The sequence below is a fragment of the Typopeltis vanoorti genome, chromosome 25 (genome assembly GCF_054136105.1).
Source record: "Typopeltis vanoorti isolate ZY-2024b chromosome 25, IOZ_Tvanoo_1.0, whole genome shotgun sequence".
Taxonomy (NCBI): domain Eukaryota; kingdom Metazoa; phylum Arthropoda; class Arachnida; order Uropygi; family Thelyphonidae; genus Typopeltis; species Typopeltis vanoorti.
The window spans coordinates 31844790-31869430 of NC_143573.1; the positions used below are offsets into that span (position 1 = coordinate 31844790).

The following is a 24641-nucleotide window of genomic DNA, read 5'->3' on the forward strand; positions in this document are numbered from 1 at the left end:
GGATTTTAATAAAACACAAGTCGATATATATGTTAATATTTATGCATAAATAAATTCTAACAATTTCCATAACTTTTAAAAAAATATTGCCACATAAAATGTATGAGTTAATTACCAGATATATCTAAACATTAGATAAATTTAGATTTGAAATCGCAACTAGGTTATCTACTCATTTTGCTGTATGTTTAAAAGTACTTGGTTCCTTTAGAGCATCGCTGGTGGATATTCTCTCGGATCAATAGTGCTCGAATGTAACAGAGCAACTGTGATACCATACAATGAAGCAAAGTGCAGATGGTGGTTCTCGACATAGATACCAGGCGGAGACAATGAGATTTTTCAGGTGTTAACCATTAATGTATAGTGAAGTGAAAGCTACGAAGGAATATTATTTTACCAATGATTAAATCAATTCCAAACATCATGTATAACTGTTCCCTTTTATATACAAAGTCTAGGAATAAGAATACATGCATTTAAAATGTAAATAGGTGTTGTGTGTGTGTGGGGGGGGAGATTAAAATATTGCAGTAACAAATATCTTAATCAAATGACAGTTCGGAGAGTAAAGTTTTATTATTTTATTTATTTATTTTTATTTGATTACTTTTATCTTTTAAGACGTGCAGCGAAGTTCACTTTTGATGTATGTACTTCAATCTTTAATTCATTCTTTAAAAGTAAACCCATTAAAAATATAAGGAGTGGAAAGGTAGGGTCACAAGATGGCTAGAAAATTGATCCTTTTCTACTCAACATATTTCAGAAATGGACATCCAGGATATTCGAAGCTGTGTGTTACGTTTTTTTTTTTTTTTTATTACCAGAGTCATTAAATGGATTAAATCTGATATTCAGGTGAATTAGCCGGATAAATGCGCCTAAATTCTAGATGCACAAGTATAATATTATATTTCTAGTGATTGTTTGAAATGCTGCCATCTTGGCATCTACCTATTAAACTGTTGGATGTGCGCATGCGCGCACATCCAACAGTTTAATCGGTTAGTAAAGGTAGTTACAGGATAATAACGCGCATAAACAGTCAGGAAATGAGAAACGTCCCGTTATAATCAAAATTTTGATGAACTATCATGTCAAGTTTTTGCAGCACTCGATATGATACTGAGAAAAGAATAACAGGATCCTTCATGATCAGTGAAGGATCCTGTTATTTTGGATATTATGCCACATCCAAAATCGTCAAGAATTCCTCATGATTACTTTTCTTCAGGCAAAAGTTTGAACTAGGAGATTTCAAGAAAGAACTGAATAGCTTTCGGTAACAAATCTACTGGAATTTTTTCTTTCAGAGCATTTAAGTTATTTGTTTGTGATATTTCAAATTATCAGATTAGTGCTGCAAAGACGTCAATCATTTTAAAATGAGACCATGTAAGTCAAAATGTATAATTCGTATTTTACATTGTACGCTTGACAGCTGCAATAAAGTGTGACGCTTCAGAATAACAGTGAACAGAACTGGGTTGACACTAGATTGACAAGGATAGTGAAGACTTTTCTTTACAAAGAAGTTCTTTTTTACTTTTTTTAATAAATAAAAAAGGTGTGCTAATTGAAAATGATTTATGAACACAGACAATTGTTAAGGATGATAACAGGAAGATATCGTCTAGTAATTCACATTCAATCCAACTAAAAAGTCGTCAGTTGAAAGAGGCCAGGGAGATTGGATGAAATATTGTTTTATCACTTTGTGTGTATATTTGTGTGTATATCATTAGTGAGAATGGAAACAAGAGTAACCAGTTGGCTCCATCTGACGGTAGAATTTCTGAAGAAATGTTAACAGTAGCTCACTTATTAAAATCTTTAACTGTGGTAATTGGCTCACGACTATGAGAATCGGAATAGAATTCCAATATTCTACTTTAGAAAATGGTAACTAAACTTCTACTAGCTTACTACTGTGTAATTCAAATTAATGACAATATATTTGTAATATTTTCTTCTAGTTCGTGCTTATTAAGGCCAGTAATATACTAATATAATATTTTAGTTTCCACAAAGCATATGTCAGCAGTTCCTGCTACCTCATTTTGAAGTATTAAATAAAGACACGAAAGTGATCAGATAGCAATGAAATACAGTTTCTACCCCTATGGCAAGCCACACCCAAACAGCAAAGCTTATACTGTCGATTGAAAGTGGTAGTTTTCTATTCAAAGCGTTAGGATATTTCTGACAATCTCGAGTGGATGACAACTCCCTTTATAATTTGCTGACGTGCGGCTATTTCAAACTGAGCTGAGTAGTCAAAATTTCTAGCATGCGATCATCAAGATAACAAGTACAAAAGACAATGTACGATTTTCATTTTAGTGGATGGAAAGAAGAATGTAGATTATCATTGCCAATTCGATGTTATTCAGACTCGCCGATATTCATAATAGGTTACAAAGTATATTGTTTATCTTCCACACATGATTTGCATAGTGTCCAAAAATGTATTCAAGTAATCTCAGGTAAATTTAGGTATCGAGTAGTGCAAGATATTATAATAGTAATAAGTTGAATCCGAAAGTTGCTTCAACCCATACATTTCTGAATATGTAACTATAATTAACTCAATGCTAGACATTTCGGAAGTAAATAAGGAACATTATCGTGTTCAGGTAAGGAGGAGGATGGATTAATAAGCTCGTCGCCCGGAAACTTCGACCATACAACTTATACTATCCCAGAAATTAATACCGATTAGGGTTAGGAACCAGAGATGGCAGCAGTTCTCTGCCATATTCTCGCTATTACATGAGTCTGCCAGTGATCGATCTATAAACTTACTTATCGGAAAACACTAAGGATGAAGCCCGACTTCCGATTTCCAAAAGTTAGGGCTAAAAGAGTTCTGTGCCCTTTAGAGACTGAAAGGAAGTTAGAGGATATATATACAGGGTGTTCGGGATAAATTTGACATATTTATAATTAATTATATTTTTCCGTAAGTTACATGTATTAACACACACTTCTCTTCATTTAAAAGTTTGGACCCTTCTTCATTCATATACAAGATGTCAGAAAGGATGGATAGCTGGAACCCACCTGAATCATGGAAGAGAATAACTTGTATCATGATGATTCGTGCCCGCCATCAAAATAAGGATATTACGACTGCTGCCCAATGCTCCCTGAATACAGTAAAAACAATCAGGCATGAACTAGAGACTTGCAATGGTGACTACGAGGATGTAGCAAGAAGAAAGATCCCTAGCAGACGATCTGATTGCGTTCGTACAGCAGAATTCCTCGCAAATCTGCAGGAACAGGTGTTGAAGAACCCTGGCATTGGAATTCGGGCTTTGTTCGTGGAGTTGCTAACTGTAGTCAAGCCCTGGATAACAAGGGTAGCCAATGGTAGGCCGTATGTATGGCAGCAGGATTCGGCCCCTTGCCACACCTCTGGGAAAAGTCAAAAATGGTTGTCTGAAAATTTCTACGACTTCACCAGTCCAAATGTTTGGCCTCCAAACTCCCCAGACCTTAACCCCATGGATTATTTTGTATGGGGCGCAGTTGAAAAAGACACCAATCGCACTTCCAGTAATACAAAAGCCCAGTTAATGGATAAAATTAAAACAGTTTTTGCGGCCCTTCCCAGGGAGACTGTAGCATCAGCTTGTTCGAGGTTCCGAAGCAGAATTGAAGCTGTGATCGATGCTAATGGTGGTTATTTTGAGTAAATCTTGTTGATAGTATTGTAATTAACTCTGCCTGTAATGTTTTTTTGTCAATTCATTAAATTTAATAGATACAAAGAAGATTTTCTTTTTCCTTACGAAACTGTCAAATTTATCCCGAACACCCTGTATATATATATATTTGTGTGTGTATTTTCTTCTGGTCGTATTTCATCTGGTTATTTGTAACTGTTTACTTATCCGTGTAAGAAGAGATTCGATTTCTATAAAACACACTGCAGAAACAAAAATAACTAGAGATGAAAGTATGGCACATGTGAATTTATAATCTTACTGATTTATTAATTATTTTTAATTGTATTTTATTGTTTATATAATTTATATTTTGACTATCTGGATTTGTTTCGTACAAAACTCAGAATTCGTTTTTTAAAAATTGTTTTATCAAAATTTCTTTGTTTCTTTTTTATTTTACTCTTCTATAAGGACGAATTAAATTATAAAATTACAGCATAATTCTTATCGAGTAGGTCCTTCATTGAAAAAAAAAAAAAAAAGCATTTTCCTTTATTTTCTGTTATTAAATTAACGCGAGGACGTCGAGTATATTTAATGACTTCCATACAACAGACAGATATGACGTAAGGTGACCATGACAACAGTGGGTTCTGCTTTTGCCCACTATCACGCTTCCAGGCGTTCCAAGTTTTGAGTCCCTTACGGCGTAAGGCTTACGTCACAAATGTTTTTTGAATTAGCGAGAGAGGAAAGTATTATTTTAGCGCCCTACGCGCGCTCCGAGTTGGTATATACAGTATATAAATTAGAAATTACAGCAGTATTCCAGCAAAAAAAAAAAGTCTTAGCTATTTAAACACTAATTTTCAAATAACGAAGAAATAATGCTGTGCGTTATTTATAGATATACATCTTTTCAGTAAACAGGTGGTGCTGTGAATACCAAATACACACTGGAAAAAAATATACCCTTTATGCAGCGAGCAGGAAAGTCGAGATTAATTTTTACAAAAGCGTATTTGCACAGGTAACAGCTTCGGAAGTATAGCTCTTGACAATTAAGTCTGAAATTATCTGTCAAAGAAATTTTCAAGCATTTGCACGGAATAACAAAACAAACAATATTGGCACTGGCAATTTGATCTTCAAGTATTATATAAATAAGAAATATAGGCATAACAGATGCACTGTATTCTTTATCTGATCAAACGAATGTTAGATCAAAACAGTAGTTACAGCAATAGTCAGCGTTTAGCTTCACAGAACATTCGTTTATTCGTTAGTAATATTTGAAATTCTAATAACCATCATCATACATAGGAGTAGACAATAAGCTAGATGTATGGTTCAATGACTACACATGCAAAATGCAAAGCCAATTACGCAATTAGGACAGTTCATATTAGGGGAATATCAGTAACACGGAGAGTTTAACAGAATGTCAAACTTTTCTTAATCCTGTTAAGGAAAAATGTTTTGGCGATAACATCAACCAAACAAAATCATTTCCGCTGGTATTTGGTTGGCAGTGTTTAAGGAGTGTTCTTAACACTGCCAACCAAATACCAGTGGAAATGATTTTGTTTGGTTGATGTTATGGCCAAAACAACTAAATATTACGAGTGTGTTCTTCGACCCATTTGCTCGTTTTGTAGATGAAAAAATCCTCCACTTCCTTAGAAGGTCGGCCGACTACCTCGATGAAAAGCATATAAGGGTTCCTCGCATTCCTAGACGGGATGCGAGGATCCCTTATTGGAGTCCAGATCTTATCGACCGAATGTATGTCGTGTCGAAGGAGCTTGAAGGCTTGCATTACAAAACATAAATGTATTTTAAATTATCTAAATCATAAAAAATATATCGAACTTACATTCATTTTCCCATAAACCTTTGTATATTTCTCTTTCCCTATTTATTCCTCCATAGTTTAGTTAGTAACTTCACTTATTGCTGTTATTCGGAATTACAGCCAAAGTACGAGAATTGCGCATGTTCATCAGCCCAGTTTGTTTATTTTGAGTATTAAAAAAAAAAAAAAAAAAAAACCCCTGCCAATTTCATATGAAACCAGCTAACTCACATTCAGGTGAAAAGCTTTTATAAAAGTTCTTCGCGTACTGGATGGGATTGGAACCCATTTTCCAACCAGACTACGTCGACACATTGGTTATTCTAACCAATGTGTTCTAATCTCATCAGACACGTTAAGAAATCTCAAAAACTTTTCAACTTTGATAGAGTTACCCTGTCTAGGATAGCGAGACCTCATTTATTTTTATCTCGAAACAATTCAAGTTTACCGTCTGGGAATTAGCAAATCGTTTCTGCAAATATGTGTGACAAACATTATTACGGTTGATGACGCCAAGAAAGCAATGGGAAAGCAGGCTTAGTTCCCCATTTTTTTTTTTTAATGGTAATCCAATCTACCGAAGTTCGGAAAACTGTTATATTAGTACCATCCATACGCGAACTACTAGCTTACCGATGTTACTGATCTAAAGAGCACACATGCTACTTTTTTCAAGAAAATTTACGAAGTCCTCAAAGCATACTGGCTGACTGAAAATCACCGACTACTTAAAATATTTAATAGTTTCCATGTCACAGTGGAATTTGAACCAGCATCCTGTTGGCTGCAAATCAGTGATGCTATCTCTTCAGGCTATTCAAGAAGACTGGATTTAATGAATATTTTATACCCAAATTAACAAACAGTTACCTTTGAATGTTTCCAGAGTGATCAAGAGCTACCAAAATGCAAGTCTAGTCATATGACAAGGTACCCAGAGAAAAGCTTTTTAAAAACACTACAATTACATGGAGGTAAATGGAACACTATACAGAGCAATACATAGTCTACATTTAAGTTGTAAGTCAGCAGTTAGAATTGAAGAGAATACAGGAAGATGGTTTGATGTAAAATCGGGAGTAAGAGAAGGACGCACATTATCTCCATTCTTATTCATCATCTATATGGATCACATTATGAAACGTGGCATTAGCACTGATATTAGAATTGGACATATCCGACTTTGCTTTATGCAGAAGACGTTGTACTCCTCATCCAGAGCAAGTCTCCAGGATTCTCTAACTAAATCGAATAACAGCTTTAACAAATTTGGCATGAAATCAGCAATAAAAATACCAAAAACTACGAAAATAGGCAGAAACATTGAACACGTCAAATGTATTCTGAATCAACATGAGCCTATCAACATGTAAACTATTTAAGCTATTTAGGCACAGTTTTTACTGAAGCTTACAAGTTAAATCTGAACAGACAACAGAATAAGCAAAGCTGGTATGGTGGATAGCCAGCTGAAAAAAAAAATCATATGGAATAAAAGAGAAATGAGCCAAAACACTAAACTAGCAGTATACAAGTGTTCAAACCAGTTTTAAGTTATGGATCTGAGAGCTGGATTAGAGATAATGCATTTGATCAAAGATTAGAGACCACAGATACGAGGGTTCTCTGCTTATACATTCTTGGATGTATAAGCAGAGTTATCTAAGGTGATGTGACCACTTAAACAGAATGCGTGAGGAAAGGTTAGCAAAACAGTTGTTTGATGCCAAAATGGCAGGAAAGAGACCCATAGGAACACTAAAATCTAGTGTGCCTAAGACACTTCAGTTAGAAGTGCCTTAGACGCACGAAATGTTAGGTGTGACAATATTGGAGTGCTGACAAATAATAGATTAATTTGGAGGAAAACTGTGGATAAGGTTAATAATAATGTAAACGTAATGGTGATGACGATCAGTTTATATTTATGCATCATCGGAAAGATTGTCAACAAAGCATGTTATATTTTAGCTGTTTACTGGAAGACTTGTTAATTATAATTAATTATGCAAGTAAGAAAATTAAATAATTAAGTATGCTGTTCGTTTAATAAATTAAGTGGCTTCCACTGATAACACCTCAATCAAGATCGAAACCGGTCTGGGTAGCGACTCCTTTCATAATGCACAACGATATACACGTCAGAAAGGAAGTGCGCTTTGCATTATGGGATGCTCGTTCAAGCAGTCTAATCGTCAAGATACTTATTATGTGACAACTCCAGGGAGTCCAAAGACTCAGTATGCCAACAGCATCGAACGATTGATCCCCGTCCAACTACTAACCGAGCTCAAACTACACGTGCAAACTTTGATAACATCCAAAAGATTAAACAAGCGTGTAATTAATTTTCTTCGAGCAGTACAATAATTGAGGAATGTTTGCATACCTTGAAGTTTCTAAAATGCTGGTTTGAAAGCGCCAAGTTTGCAAGGAAGACAGCACATTAAAGAGGCAAAATATAAACAAGAGTGAACTATGATCTCTTTGTGCTCGCAAATCCCGATATACTCGTATGCAGGTATATTTCATTTACCAATCAAGTGACTAATATTCTGGAAATCGAGTGAATATCACTCGTAAAGATCATTTACTGGTTGGTAAAAATCCTCATGCAACAGTTTAAGAGTATTTCCCACGTCAGTTTTGGTAGATGTTTGATGAGGACTAGTTGGGAACTAATCTGCCCATTTCGGTGATCCTCTAAGCAAAATTTTTATTTATTTTATTTTCATTTATTTTTATTAAAAGGCATGGCAACTCATTAAACTCAGTTGCTGAGTCTTTTCAAAGACTCTCTCTTCTTGAGGTGACACCATACATATTTTGATTATGATTATTTGCATTTTTTCCGACAGCCTTCTGATGTATACATACTGGCTACCATGCAGATTAACGTAAACGTCACGTATGCAGCATATATGCAAAATACTTGCTTATGTGCGTCACCACGTGTTCTAGGCAACTATTTAAGACGGCTGATCAGTAATCGTTAATAATATTGTTCGATATGGGAAAAACAAAGGATCTTTAGGAGTTTCATAAAGGGTTTATTGTGGATACCAGTCTGGCTGGAGCCATGATTCTGAAAACAGCAGAGGTGATTGATTTCTCAAAAGATGAGATATTCCAGGTGTTTAATCAGTGTAAAAATAACCCATTTTCTTATATAAGAGGTGTAACTGTGCCCTAAGTATCGCGAATGAGATTGCCATCGTCTGAGAAGACTGGTATGGATAAACAGAACTTTGTGTGCAGCAATTGACGAACGCATTTTAATTAAGGCTGTTCCCGACCCATACCACACCAAACTATGCGCAGGGAATTGAAGAGGTATTGGCAGTCGCATGCCTAAAACAGAAACCACAGATTTCTGCAAAGAACCGGAAAGTTTGTCTACAGTGGTGCCAGGAGCACTGACTGGACACTGGAAAAAAAGTTGTGATCCAATGAGTCACAATACACCTTGTTTTGTATCGACGGTAGGCAGAGATTTTAGATGTAGCCCCATGAAACAATGCACCCAGCCTTGTAAACACAACTCAAGGTTCTGGAGATAGTATGAGTCATGTTCTGTTGTATGGAACAAGTCCCCTGATATGGCAGGAAGGTCGGGTGTCTTCCAAGGAAATCTGAACTTGTAACCGATCAAGTCCATCCTGCAATGCTGGCTTTTTATCCAGCAGTCACCGGTTGTTTCACGGACGACAATGCTACTGTCAGTCGCGCAAGTATTGTTCAGCAGTGGATTGACGAGCTGACAGCAACTTTCAACACCAAGCCCGGATATGAACCCCATCGAGAATGTATGGGATATGTTAGAAAAATAGAAGGGATCAAAGTCCTCTTCCGTCAAATATGAGCCAGTTAAAGGAATGTCTGGTGAACGCCTAATAGATGCAGTTCAACATCCTGAGCCAAACCGCATACACGCTGTAATTCGGGCTAAAGGAAGTCCAACACGGTATTAAACAAAAGCTTCTAATTCAGACCTGTATGTGTATATGAACCGTCACTATTCCAACTGCAGATCAGTCAAGGAGGCGTTTATCCTTGGCCAGCTGGATCTCCCATCTTAATTCTTTCCATCATCTCGGGTTAAATGAAAGCATTAGCGCATGCGCACAAGATTAACGATAAGGATGAACTTCATTAGGACTGTTGACTAAATTCAAATGATAAAACCAAAGCAAAGAAATGTGCATCAAAGAAAAAGGCAGATGTTTAGAACAATTATTAAAACAATTTTACTAATGTTCATTTCTTAAAATAATCGATTTTATAATATAAGTTCGCCGATAAATTACTTTTGCTATATTCTAGTTTTATTTATTTTTACAATTGCTAGATATCCATATCGGTTAGAAATCGAATCCTTGTTATCTTTTTTTTTTTTTTTTCCTCCACACATGGGATCAACCCCTGAAATTTTGTAGATTCCTGAGGTACATTGAATGATATTTTTAAAGTTGCAGATGAAAATCATAGGCCAGTGGTGAGCACTTTGCTTACTGAAAACCGTACGCGGTCAGAAAAAGTACCATGCTTGGTCTCTAGAGCAAAGGTTTCCGGATTATCTTGTTGAAAACTTACCATACATTACTAATGTAAGTTTTTGGTCTTTCATGGCTGAGATCGACACACATAGATTTAATTATAATTTAATTATAATTAAATACGAAATATTTCTTTTGTTTTATTTAAATTTAAATTTCATTTTTAAATACTTTCATTCCATAGTATGATTTTCTCGGTCTATATTTTCATTGGAAAAATGGTTATACAAATTGTTCTTTTAGTATATACATTGTACCATTTTCGAGAAGCGTTTTCTGCAACCAACGTTTTGTTAAATATCGACAATCAGAGGATAAGCTTATTTACACCTTTATTACTCACCAATTGCTAACTCGGCACGCCCTATAATATCATTGGAATATTCTCAGGCGTGATTATATCAATTATTCATGAATTTAAGCCGAAGTGAGCGGCTAATTCTGCCACCACGCCTTTCAGAAGCCCGCTGTATTTCACCGTTTTCTTGCGTTTTTACCAGTTCGTTATAATAAAGACGAAAGTGAATAACATACGAAGTGAGGAATACGGACAAAAAGTGATCTAATGTAATGTATTTCTTTAATTTAAAATATTTATTAAATCGAGAAAAAAAAATAACGGCCATAATGATGAATTAATTTTGCTACATCATTCAGAAAGTTTTTTTTTTTAATACAAAATTACTACTAGTAATAATATCTGAGATTAGTTCTAATTTCTACCAGTTATTGCTGAAGAAAAACCTTTGTCAATTTATTCAGATATTATTAGTTTTTCGAAGGAAAAAAAAATCTTATTTTGAAGAAAGAGCCTGAAGTCACATTAGCATAGCTAATGTAATTAAGTAGTATTGCGTCAAGCACGAAGGGGGGGGGGGATACATATCTCCTTATTTTGCACAGTGAAACAATAGAAATTTATGATGGCGAATGACAGCATAAAACCGTTTCCATGTTCACGAATGTGCTCAATATATCACAGTTCTTGAAGAACGAAAATACCTCCCCTGTTGGACAAAATATTTTTGCCTTATACCATCTTAAATTTAATAACAGTAAGAAAAGGAAAAATTATGTCCTAAAGATATTTTCCTTTCAACTGAAGGTGAGTTAGTCGGTTTCAAACACTAGCAAGTTTTTTTTTTTCCCTTTTTTCCCCAGAAATTCGGCTTGTTGAAACCCGCAAGACAGAAAAACCAGAGAATATATGCAATTAATAGATACAAGATCTATCATAGCGTGAAATAGGTTTATATAAAGACACGTTACGCAGCAGTGACAAACTAGTTTAACATGTAAAAAGAGAAAATGAAATGAGTGTCTTGCGAGGATGGGAAACAGAGCAACTTGATATGCATTAAGAAATGCTATCACGTAGACCACTTTGATTTTTTTCTTACTACCAACGTTCGGTTTGCCTTTCTTTTATGTGGCTATTATACTCGTAATTTGTCTCCCTCTCGCTCTTTCTATCATACTGTTTACACGGCCTATGTAGACAATGTGATTAACATATGGTATTGCGAACAGGCGAATGAGACATTTATGGCATACTTAATTCTGGGATCTACTGTACGATGCAAAATTTAGAAAAGTCCGGAACATTTTCTTGAGTTCCACGGAAAAGGTAACTTAATTTTGAGATGATAGATCCTTATTATCTCTTTCTTACATCTAGACAGAGAAAGCTGAATCAACTAGACTTACATCATCATCAAATTCCTGATATGTACCCTCAGGGGGTATACAGGATAATTATGATAGTACTATATGAAAAATTTACACCATTACTAACTTCCGATCAACAATTTTCCTCCAAATTAATCTGTTATCTGTCAAGATTTTAATATTATCAGACCGCAAATTTCTGTCTTTTAAGGCGATTTTTACACATCTTGGTCTTTCTCTGGGTCTTTTTCCTGCCAACCTGGAAGAGAACACTAGTTTTGCTAATCTTTCCTTGCCCAATGTCATATTTCCGAAAATCCTTGCCTTTCGGTTTAGGCGTCTCCACAGCGAAGTCAAGAGTCATGCTTTATTTGTCGTTCGGTAGAAAAAACAAGGGTCGAATCCTCTTCAGGAAGCGAGAAACTTCATAAGGGATTTTCCGCTAATAGCGAGTTTCGGTCTCATACGATTACGGTAGAGTTTCTCAGAGAAGAACTTTATTCCACTACACAATCGACAGACCAGCCAGAGAACACACAATTAGCAAACATAATATTCTAACCTCAGTTGCCTGTAAACCCAGTTCCAATCCTATATGGAATATTTAAAGTTAAGGATTATTAATATTATCCTTTGAGAATATAAAAAGCGATTTGGTATAAACTTTGGGAATCAGTGATTACTAAATCTTATTCTAATAAATATCTAATCATTTCTTTTCAACAAACAATTTAACTTATGTTGATGGAGGTAATGTCAATTTTATTATTCACTTGAAAAAAATACAGAAATAAAAATAGGATTTCTTTTTCAGCTACGTTACTTAACAAGCTGATAGATTTCTATAACGTCCTATGCCACAATTCGACGTAGTAGAAAAAAATTAAGGATTTATTCTCTCGCTGCTAAGATCCCCCCCCACCTCACTTTAGCCTTTGAATAGTTATTTCTTTTGTGTAATACGAGAATACTTCAGCAATAAAACTTCTGCAGCTGTAAACGCTTTCGTTTACTTTTTTATGCGTATAAACATCACAATTACAATTCCAAAATTAACTATACTATAGTTACTTATATATCATAATCAATTTCATCATATTCTACGAGAGGGGCGATGACCTAATACTGAAATTACTCTGAGACAACGGAACACACACAACTGAATAAAGCATCTAAATATGTGATGGCTGAGTGACTACATTTATTGCACACTGGGATCAACTGTCACTTACTAGTTCAGAAGAAGCCATGTGGAAAGCGAGAGTGTAACTCCAGGAGGGGCACTGACCATAGTGAATGAGCTAGTGATGAACAGAACAGAAATCGGCGAGAACTATACTTAAACACAATTACAAAGCTTCACTAGCAGTAGTCCTCAAATTCAGACGATGGAAAGTAGAGGTACTCAGAATTACAGTAGTATCAGTTTATCTGCTGGTGCATCATTATTATATTGAATATTACTGTATTTAAAATGCAAGAGAGGTTAATGACTTTACAAAAGATATATCACTACTTATTGAACATACGTCAGTGATTAGATGAATAGTTCGGAATTTGATAGACCACAAAACAGGACACGGCCAGAAGAACACACACAATATAATATATATATAATATACTGGCTTAAGTGCTTTGGTTGTAATTCCAAGTAACAATAACAATGCTGATGATAGACAATCAGAATGTATTTACGAACCATACTTAGTTGACGAATTTGCAAAAGTAAAACTGGCTATAAAAGTAGTAATTGTGAGGACACTGAAGAGCAATGGAGAAACGTTCAATGGATGATGATTACCAGTACAGGTATCCCTAGATATATGCGGTTAATTAATCCTCGATGGACACCGCATATATCAAAACCGCATTATTCAATGTTAAGAATTAATGGGAATAATTATAATGAATCCTACAAAATATAAAAATTTAAACATCATTTATTTTTTTAAGGTGACATGTATTTATATATTTTATTTATATATATTTGTTACATAAAAACTTATCTAACGTAAATTGAACAGTGGTAGCTTTTTTTTTCTCCTCCATGATTTTACGATAACAATCAATTTGTTTATCTAATCAGTGACTAACGAAGCCTAGAGCTCTCCCGATGTTTGCTTTGCTTTCTCCGTTATCAAACCTTTACTAATGTCAATTTTAGTAAGTATCGAAAGTAATAAGTTTTCGTTTATTACTCTTTTTCGAGACCATGGTTACGAAGGGTAATGTTTTACATAATTTGAAAATTACGTGATATGCGGATAGGTCGTAAGCGTACACTGTAATACATTCACATACGTCTGTACGCGCCACACTCTGCTGATCAATTGAACCACTGAGACGAGGCCATTATTATGACCCGAAAACCCATCCTGGGAGGGTAATGGATAGCAATGCTGTAGCCAATGAAGTTCTGTGATTCGGCTATTGCTGTTACCCTCCTGCCATGATCAGAGCTTTATAGCCAATGAAGTTCTGTGATTCGGCTATTGCTGTTACCCTCCTGCCATGATCAGAGCTTTATATAGCTCAATAACACCTTATCCTTACACTGTCCTCTGCAGATAGCGGGGAAGATAAAAAGCATTCTTGCTTCGCCCCTTTAAGCCAGTCCTTATAAAGGGATATAAGCTGAGAGTGATTATTAACGTTGGAGCACGACTCGTACCACGTGATCTGATCGTTTCATTGACCAAGTCTAACGCTTCGCTTATTTTCAAACTTTTTAGACCGCACTAATCAAATTTGATATCGCATATATCAAGTTTATAGTGACAATAATTTTTTGTGCACTAATCAAAGCCGCATATATCAAGGGATACCTGTATATGTTATTTCCTGAAGACAGAAGGGAAAAGAATATAGCGACAACACAAAGCCATACATCGATTGTCGCAGCAACAAGATAGACATGGAATGGTCTAGGACTTGCTTATGTGATACCCTTAGGCACCTTCATAAAAGCAGAACAAGAGATGAATGTGTGATCAACTTGAATAACATTGTGGTCAAGCACACCCATTCGTATTAGTCATTTACATGGTATGTAATGGACACGTTCAGCACGATAACACACCACGTAATAGGGTATATACAGGGTGTTCGGGATAAATTTGATATATTTATAATTATATTTTTCCGTAAGTTACATGTATTAACACACACTTCTCTTCATTTAAAAGTTTGGACCCTTCTTCATTCATATACAAGATGTCAGAAAGGATGGATAGCTGGAACCCACCTGAATCATGGAAGAGAATAACTTGTATCATGATGATTCGTGCCCGCCATCAAAATAAGGATATTACGACTGCTGCCCAATGCTCCCTGAATACAGTAAAAACAATCAGGCATGAACTAGAGACTTGCAATGGTGACTACGAGGATGTAGCAAGAAGAAAGATCCCTAGCAGACGATCTGAATGCGTTCGTACAGCAGAATTCCTCGCAAATCTGCAGGAACAGGTGTTGAAGAACCCTGGCATTGGAATTCGGGCTTTGTTCGTGGAGTTGCTAACTGTAGTCAAGCCCTGGATAACAAGGGTAGCCAATGGTAGGCCGTATGTATGGCAGCAGGATTCGGCCCCTTGCCACACCTCTGGGAAAAGTCAAAAATGGTTGTCTGAAAATTTCTACGACTTCACCAGTCCAAATATTTGGCCTCCAAACTCCCCAGACCTTAACCCCATGGATTATTTTGTATGGGGCGCAGTTGAAAAAGACACCAATCGCACTTCCAGTAATACAAAAGCCCAGTTAATGGATAAAATTAAAACAGTTTTTGCGGCCCTTCCCAGGGAGACTGTAGCATCAGCTTGTTCGAGGTTCCGAAGCAGAATTGAAGCTGTGATCGATGCTAATGGTGGTTATTTTGAGTAAATCTTGTTGATAGTATTGTAATTAACTCTGCTTGTAATGTTTTTTTGTCAATTCATTAAATTTAATAGATACAAAGAAGATTTTCTTTTTCCTTACGAAACTGTCAAATTTATCCCGAACACCCTGTATATTAACTATTCCTGGATAATCCACGAATAGTTACAGGAATGTGACAGTGAGTGTACCTTAATGGATTCATTTTTTTACAATTTTTTCCTAAAACTCTGGTTTTTAACTCCGCATTTCAAAAATCGATCGTACAACTCATTTTATTACAGACAATAACACAAACATCAAGGTTTAGGGTCACAAAATGGCCGTAGTTCTCGTTCTCCTGAAAAGCGTTGTTCGTTTGATATCTTGAATCAATGAAGGATGGAAACTAGCCACCCATAATGTCTTAGAAATTTGGGTGAAAAGAACTCTGCTAACTCCATTTGGGGAAAAGGCATTACATTTATATTTTACTCAGTCCTCTTTGAAATTTGAATTACTACTGTATAACAACCCAAACAGTGAAGGGACTTCAATGCTCAAGAATTCCTTTTCTTTCTTCACGACTAACTTTATTGAACAAAGTGGAAAACATGCTAAGGTAGAAGAACAACACAAACTGTCCATCTACCTACCTATGAGAACAATGGATAACTCTCACCATTCTACTAACACCCTTGACGTTTTTTTATAATTAACTCTTCTTCCAAATGCATGGTGAATTTAGGTTCTCTTGGTAACGTTTCCCTTTGTACAGAGCCTCCTTCATGCAGACTGTCTCGTGTCCTTTGGCACTACTCTAATAACAAATCGGATGACCTCCATGATTTTAGTCTTCCAACCGATGGTCCCATTACTATTACCACTCTCCTGATTCAGACACTTGCTCTAACCAAATAATTGAAATAACTCTCGCTAGAACGACCTTGCCTTCCCCGTTCTACCCAAAACCTGATGACTATCCAAGCTTCATCTCTCCAAAGCTGTCACAGTAATTAAAGATACGTTATGCTTTCCAACAAAAACTTCACCTCTGCACTACAACAGATCCAAATACGACGTTCAAAGGCCTAACTGCAGAACACCCGTCTTCTGTTTAAGCACCATTCCCTCCAGTAACTTCTGAAGGCAGAAGTTACTCCCAAACTAGTGGAAGTAACTTCTGCCTTCCACTTCTTTCATACATCTACACAGTATTAATATCAAAGATAAGCCTTATATTCCAGTCGTCACCCTTCTCATCTATATCTTTTATGTACAACGACCAAGAGAAATCATATCTCACTACACCAAGAATTCATAAATAACTTCAGTGATTTTTCTGATGAAAGATTCTGAGAACTGTGCTCCAGAATTATCCCATCCTATTAAAGCTGTCATTTACCCAACACTATGGAAATAAGCTTCGATCCAGCCCATTTATCAAAACGGAAGAAAAGTCTGCTACCAAACTATCATCTCGTTGTCTTACCTCAATTCTCTTGATAAGTGAAGAATGTCATAAATATAAATTTCTTCACTAGAAAGTCTAACAATTAAATAACGTTCACCAACATTTCATTTTATATTAAAATATTCATAAATATACCTAAATCATTCAGCATGATTTTTGATAATTAAAAACAAAATAAAGCTCTAGAGCAGGGGTTCTCAACCTTTTCCAGTGGCGTACCACTATATTTAATTCAAGATATTAGATGTACCAGTAAGGCAGTGGTACGCGTACCACAGGTTGAGAATCCCTGCTCTAGAGAATAGTAATATAAAATGCATTATTACCACAGTATGTCTGCACCATATTACGTTTGTGGCTGTTTAGGGGAAATTAGATATGCCATTTTAACAATTTCAGTAATCCCTTCGTGGCACAGGTCCATGTTGTTCACAAAACATGGGCCTCTGTTACAGAAAAGCTGACGTTTTCTTGTTTTGCAACGATATAAAAGAAACAAACTTGTTCTTAAGATTCGGCTCTATTTCAACTACGAATACCATCAACAATTTCTGTGACAATCTATCGGTAACAGCTGACTGATATATTTTTCAAGAAGAACATGCACAGATGTGTTTATTTCCATTTGAGGTATGAAATTAATGGTAACTTCTGAGATTAAATGAGCAAAAGTGTAAGTGGGACATTTATCCCAGACAGAGAGTAAAAAATGCTCAATTTACAGAAATTTGAAATAAAATACTGCAACTTGTCATTTGCTTAGAAAAGTTAATCTAGTAAAGATAGATTTTGTCTTAAATTTTAACACGAATCTTATGCTTTAGAATCTTCAGTACTGAGTAGTTCTTGAACTGGAATTCCAGTAATTAAAATTCGAGAGTATAAGGTGGCACATTAATTAAGCAGAATTATGAGACTTTGCATTCAAGTTACAGGATTGCAAGACATTCTTCTGAGTATGGCTTTATACCTAAAACAAGCATCTATTAATTTATTTTCTCTATGCAGTGATATCTTAAACCCTTTCAACACCAATTGGAGACCTCACTGACTGAAGTGCGTTGTGGTATGCTTGCGATTACGAAATGTGTCGAAATATTTTCCGGATTGCATATTTCTTTCTAAGATAACTGTGAGATCTGGATTCACGCCATTGATTAAACATCTATAAAAGTCTGCTTGCGATGTGTTATTTTTTATTTTATTCATTTGCTACTATTATTAGTTTTGAATCACAATGTTTTTTTTTTTTTTTTATCAAATCTCTTTTTCCTCTGGTGTCAAATGGTGTTAAAAAAGAAATCTTGAGGAGTGCCAGGCACCATTAATAAATATACTAACAATCAGACCAGAAAGAAATGTTTCACAGAAAATTATAAAGCAAACCAACACACAAATAATGATTATATTCATTGTTTCGCCTCCGTTAACAAGTTTTAACAACATATAGTTTTCTATAATGAGATACTCTTTGAAGTCTGATTTTTTTAAGGATAAGAATTCAAAACGTAGCAGCATTCCCGCATTACGAGGTCTTATCCTCTGAACTAAATAACGAATACCCAGCAGATGCTACTCTAATTACGACTAGCGCAGACATTTCGGTCAGAAAACTATTTGATTACACTTCGTATTTTTCTATAAATTACATACGTGTGATCCAACTTTATCGTAATACTGTCCAAATCATACTCAGCACATGCAGAAGCACACAATAAATGTAACTATCAACAAATCCAAGTCGAAAAACTTTTCTCTGGTCCAAACGGTAGCCGTGTCCTTCTGGTCTTCTCGCAAAAGCCATCGGACGTAATTTCTGCTCGCCTGCGCTCCCTTCCCACCCATCCAGATGGCACACTGTTACAGAATCCAAAGAAAAAGCCAAACTCCTAGCATCACTCTTTTCCTCCAACTCCTACATAGATGAAGGCAAACCACCTCCTTCCATACCAGCAACTGAGCACCATATGTCCTGTGGCCTTTCTGCCGAAAGGTCAAGAAAAATATTAGACTTGGCCACTACCCATACAGTCGTCTGGTCCATGGTAGTATATCTCCTAGTGTCCTCAAACGTTGTGCTCAGAGCTAACACCTATCCTCTATCGACTCTTCAAATCTTCTATACTAAGCTGGCACCTATCCCATCTCATGAAAATTAACATATATCCAACCCATTCCATAAAAGGGAGACAAAAAACTACCAACTAATTATAGACCTACTGTCATCCCCTCAATCTTCTCCAAAATAACGGAGAAATTTATCAATGGTCAACTTCTTCACTACCAAGAAGCTCATTTAATCAGCGAGTACCAGTATGGATTCCACCAATCCAGATCCATGGCTGATATCTTAGCCTACATGATTCACACATGCCGTGAAGCCTTGGAATGGCATTTCCAAGGCTTTCGATCGTGTTTAGCATAGGCTTGCTTTGCAAACCGCCTTTCGTCGGCCTACCTGCCACCTTCTGTAACTGGATAGCCAGCTTTCTCTCTAGTCATTTACTGTTTGTAATGGTGGATGGCATCCTCTATTCCAGATTTGCCACCAATGCAAGAGTACCTCAGAGCTCCATTCTCTCACCCACCTTCTTTCTCTTCTACATAAATGATCTACTCTTAATCGCTACAAATCCTATCTATCGCTTTGTTGACGCTAGCACTCTTCATTCATCGTACTTTTCTGACAAACCATATAGTTCCCAGACCCCTCAAATCAAGATCATCAGTATCCATACCATCCTACAGTGGTAGAAGGGATAACATATTGACCTTCAATGCCGCCAAAAGCAGTTCTGCCTTTTCTCTTGTAAAAGGAATCTCAGCTCACCTTCCCTCATCCTCAGTAACACGCACATCACCAGACAGAATGAAATGTCTCTCCTTGGACTGACATTTATCTCACACCACTCTTGGCACAAAAACATCACGTCAATAGCTTCCTTAGATTTTAAAAATCTAAGCATTATTTTCCGCTCGAGAAGCCATTTACAGCCACCCTATACAAACTTAAAGCTACTAACCCTATACAAACTCAAAATCAGTCGATCCTTAGAATATTGTTTACACCTAACACTTCCTTAAAAATCCTTGATGCTATCCAGAGGAGAGCAATTCGGCTCATAGATGATCCTTCCCTCACAGGCTCACTTTAATATCTCACAGATGCAGTGTTTCAGCTGTGTGTTCGTGCGTCTTCCACGGCCACTGCTCCAGTGAATCGGCAAAATCATTCCTCTACTTGCTGTTAGGCCCGTTAAAACAAGGCAGCAGCTGTCCAACATCTCTTTGAAGTACAACTACAAACTCATCGAACCTGCTTTTCTACTTCCTCGTTTATGACATCTAACTCTGAAACTGCCCTCCCCATGATACGTTCGCGACAATTTCAAACTACAGCTCTTTAAGAAGAATGTCAATAGGCTTCTTTTTCAAGCCTTATCTGCACCTCATGCACGGCAATGATGTGCTATAAGTTCTTGTACCTCTCGAGTATGGAGATTAGATTAGATTAAACAGAATTAAAATATTTCATCCAGTTTGGATAAAACAAAGTATTTTTATCAGCAAACAATTTTTTAATACATTTAATATTATATCAGTATGAAAATATAACTTCCAGAAGATATTTATTAAATAATTAACTGTCTTCTAGAAATTTTAGTCTGCACGGTGCTAAATTCATAGCGGTATCGTCACAACTCAAATTATCAATAGTTAAATACAAATATGTATTCCCTTATCTTGTGAAAAAATATATTTTTTTGTTTGATAAATTAATACATGTTTTTGATAATGCTTCTGTGGTAGAACTCTTAGGAAAAGCAAGATGTAGGAGAAAAAGATTAGCAGTCTTTTTTTTTCCCTTCAATTTTTAAGACTTTCTGCAAGAAACTCGACAGTATGCCAAAAATACACTGCTGGCATTTGTACAGTAGCGCAAGCTTTTTTTTAAGCCGGATATAATGCTTAGAAACAGATTCTTAAAAATTCTGATTAATCCACCATTGCTTTAACTAAAGGCCAGTCTATGTAAGTGGTAGGTTTTATTTATTTTAAATACTCCAGGAGACACACTGGTTTTTCATTACGCAAAATAGGCCAGAAGAACACGTGGAATAAACAGGTATAATATACTGGTCTCACGGACTCGGTATAGTTGTAAATTACAAACAACCCAACCGTACATGAGTGTTGGATAGCTTGGAAACTAATGGTGAGATTACTTAAAGATAGTGGCAATTTTTAGGAAAATATGCGGTTATCCATGTAAACCTGAAATTGCAAACAAGGAGGCAGTTCGCGTTATAAGTTGAATGATAATAAAATAATATAAAATCAACAATCCTTCAACGCCTTTTCATTTCCCTTTCGAACAATGAAAAAGCATTTATATAAACTACACAGACTTATGTAACTTCCCTAGGTCTGCAGGAGAAAGGCCATTAAGGGGTTCAATCAAGTCCGCGATTAGAGCCAATTTTTACCCCCCCCCCCCCCAGCTGATTTCAGAGTTTGTTGATCTTTACAGCGGGCAACTAAGTTTTTTTTTTTTTTTTTTCCCTCCCGTAATAAACTCTGGATTTCAATCGCAACAAAAATAGACGGAGAGTATGAGAGAGGTGGGGTGCCTGAGATTTCAAAAATAAAAAGTTAGGATTAAACGAGTACCCCCCCCCCCCCCCAACACCTGCGCTAAAGATCATTCTGAAATCTTTTTCTTTTTCTAATAAGATAAAAAAATCTGCATTTGGTGGCTTTGTTCAAAAAGAAAAGAAATTATACGATCTTCGTCTTGCAGACGTAGCATTATCTAAGGGCAAGTGGGCCTTTCGATTAATAATAACATTTGTAAGTAAATAAATAAATAAATAAATATATTTGCAAATTAGCAGTAACGTATATAAGTACCGGTACTCATTTCTGCTAGAGGGAAGAATTGTAAATATATATTAAAAATTGTAGTGATATCTTAATAGACGTAGTAAAAAATGCATATTTCATTAAATAACTAATCTTATTTGCATAACAGATAAACGTGTAAAAAATTTACTGAATATTACAAATCAGAATGTAACGCATCCATATATCACGCGTCATGTTAATAAAGGTGCCGGTACGGCGTACCGTACCCTTACCCCAAAAGCAGTATACAGTATTACACCACGATTATCAGCAGACTCATCGTGGGAGGTTCATTCAACTGACTGTTTTATCGTACTGAATCATAAAATCCTTAACACTCCCTAAATAAACAACATATTCCGGCAATGCGTTCCATTCACTCAATTCTCCATGTAAAAAATCTACTCCTCATACCTTTCTTCACCACACACATATATATTCATTTTAAGCAGAATGACATATTGTATACATAATAAAATAAGTACTCATAAATAATAAGTTTTGTAGAGTTTCTCAAATAACTGTCTTAATCTACGCATTTTGTTATTAAAAGTGGCTACAACTGTAAAACTTATGGATACTTTTTTTTATATCTAAGCTACTTTCTATAGAATATTTTACTTACCGATAACTCCTTCTGGAATCTATTTTTTTTGAACGAAGACGATCGATTTTGGTTATATGATTACATCGTGGACATGTTTTGGTACAAGCATCCTCATTTGCCAAAATTAGCAATTTGTGGAATTTTTCCTTTAGTGGAGAATCAAGACGAGCAGAAATTTCGTCTCTATGGATATATGTCTTGCAGTTCGGATTGCAGCATTCAATTTTTACTTGTCCGAATTCAACTTTTTGTGCAAAATATTTCTTTAAGCATTTGCTGCACGCCGAAAAAGAACAACATGGTCTCAAATAAAACCACTCCAGTTCGAAGCATATACCACATTCCTGAAATTCTAACTCTCCTACCGGGTAATGAGGAATAGGTTCTCTTGAAGGAAAATTTCCATCTGGTAGAAGGAACAGTATATCATGAAGATCAGCATTCTCTCGTAAATCGCCACTTCGAGTTTCTAGCAGTCTTTCTAAAAGTACTCTCATTTCCGAAAGTTCTCGAATGAGAACTTCATCAGGAAATGACATATCGTCTTCATCTTCAACAGGAGATGGAAAAAAATCATCGTCATTATACAACTCATTTCTTGCAGAATGAGCCTTTGTCACTGCTTTATTACATATATCAGCAGAAGATGCACTTTCTTCACTATTACTAGAAGAAGCCCATAAAAAAGGAATATCACTTACTTGGAGTGCACAGCGATGATTATCTCTGGTTTGACTATTCCACTCGTTACCATCATATTTTTTTAACGCAAGTTGGTCAGGTCCTGGTTCGGGACGATTTCTTCCTAACTGTGGCATATCTGGACCGAATGATAAGACAAAACAGTCTAACAAAAAGGCTAAATGGTGTACCGTCGTTGACTCATTGCATGAATGTGAATGAGAAATGTTTTCATTTTCTGTTAGCTCAATGCAACCTGCACAGCAATATATATTAGTTTTAGTTTCTTCATTGGCATGCCTTTGTTGCTGCACATATTCTTGTACGTGGTTAGTACTAAGAATCCTATTTTCTTCATTACCATGCAGTCGTTTGCAAATGGGTGTGGAAGTCCTATCCATTATATGCTGTAAACACGGTTTTATGTGGTCACAATATTTCAGGACTTTTCAATACTGATAGAAAACTGGCTAACAGTTTCAGCACATATTTCAAAAATATACATTTCAATTTATTTCGCTCGTAACTATAAGCCTCCTGTTAATAATCAATCAGTAGTTCTATTAGCATTAGAACTATATATTATCATTCTTTCGTAAACAGAACAGTAAACTCACAATCGTAGAATAAATACACTTAAATATATACCTGTCTAGCTCGATATTAGAGAATCTTCACAATTAAATCAATTGCTACGATGTCCAGGTAAAAATTTAAAAAAAGGATCGAAAAATCACTTGATCATTCCTTATTTAGTTAAGGTTGCATACACTCGATTTCGCTTAACTCGCTTCTCATCATAAACCCTTCGCTCTCGGTCTTCTGTAGCGCTCTTGTCGCTAACACAGGAATGCTTCTGTCAAGTGAGCTATACCGATGAAAACAAGACACCTGATCGATTCTTACTTTACTGTAGCGCCATCTAGCCTTATGAGGCGTAATCGATTTCGGTTTCAAGAGTGCAACATGGAAGAACGATCATCTGATCGGTGTCTTCAATCAACAAGAAATAGTAGTGTTGTAATAATTGGTGATATGTGCTTTTAAGCTTAATATTCATATGGTGACTTCCAGTATAATTCATATTGAAATTAATTTAGTATCCTGCAGATATATGTTGAAAATGCTTTATTAAATTATATACCAATATTTAGGTAAGCCTAATATTATTAGTTTTGTCACATGAAATCTGTTTCACTCATATTACTTCAAAAAGTGACGAGATCAGAACAAAAAAAAAGTTTATGAAGCATATTACATCAGAAATGGCATTTTTTATATATAAGCTACATATTTTTTAGTTGATTCATTCATTTTCTTGCACCATGATAAGTTCTAAATACTTGATCAGTAATTCATG

The 24641-nt window shown here is 35.8% G+C and overlaps 2 protein-coding genes across 3 annotated transcripts in view; one reads left to right on the plus strand and one right to left on the minus strand.

The window, feature by feature from the left end:
- LOC150092636 (E3 ubiquitin-protein ligase RNF217-like) overlaps positions 1 to 24132 on the minus strand; it is a 192964-nt gene extending 168832 nt beyond the window's left edge. The window contains exon 1 of the mRNA XM_090414493.1: positions 22619 to 24132. Within this exon, the coding sequence (XP_090270619.1) occupies positions 22619 to 23682 (1064 nt within the window). The 5' untranslated portion in view covers positions 23683 to 24132. The remainder of the gene's footprint in view (positions 1 to 22618) is intronic.
- Positions 24133 to 24275: 143 nt separating this feature from the next.
- The window catches only part of brun (trafficking protein particle complex subunit brun), a 452915-nt gene continuing 452549 nt past the window's right edge, over positions 24276 to 24641 (plus strand). For both annotated transcript variants that reach the window (XM_090414220.1, XM_090414221.1), the window contains exon 1: positions 24276 to 24435. The gene's annotated coding sequence lies outside the window, so the exon portion shown is untranslated. The remainder of the gene's footprint in view (positions 24436 to 24641) is intronic.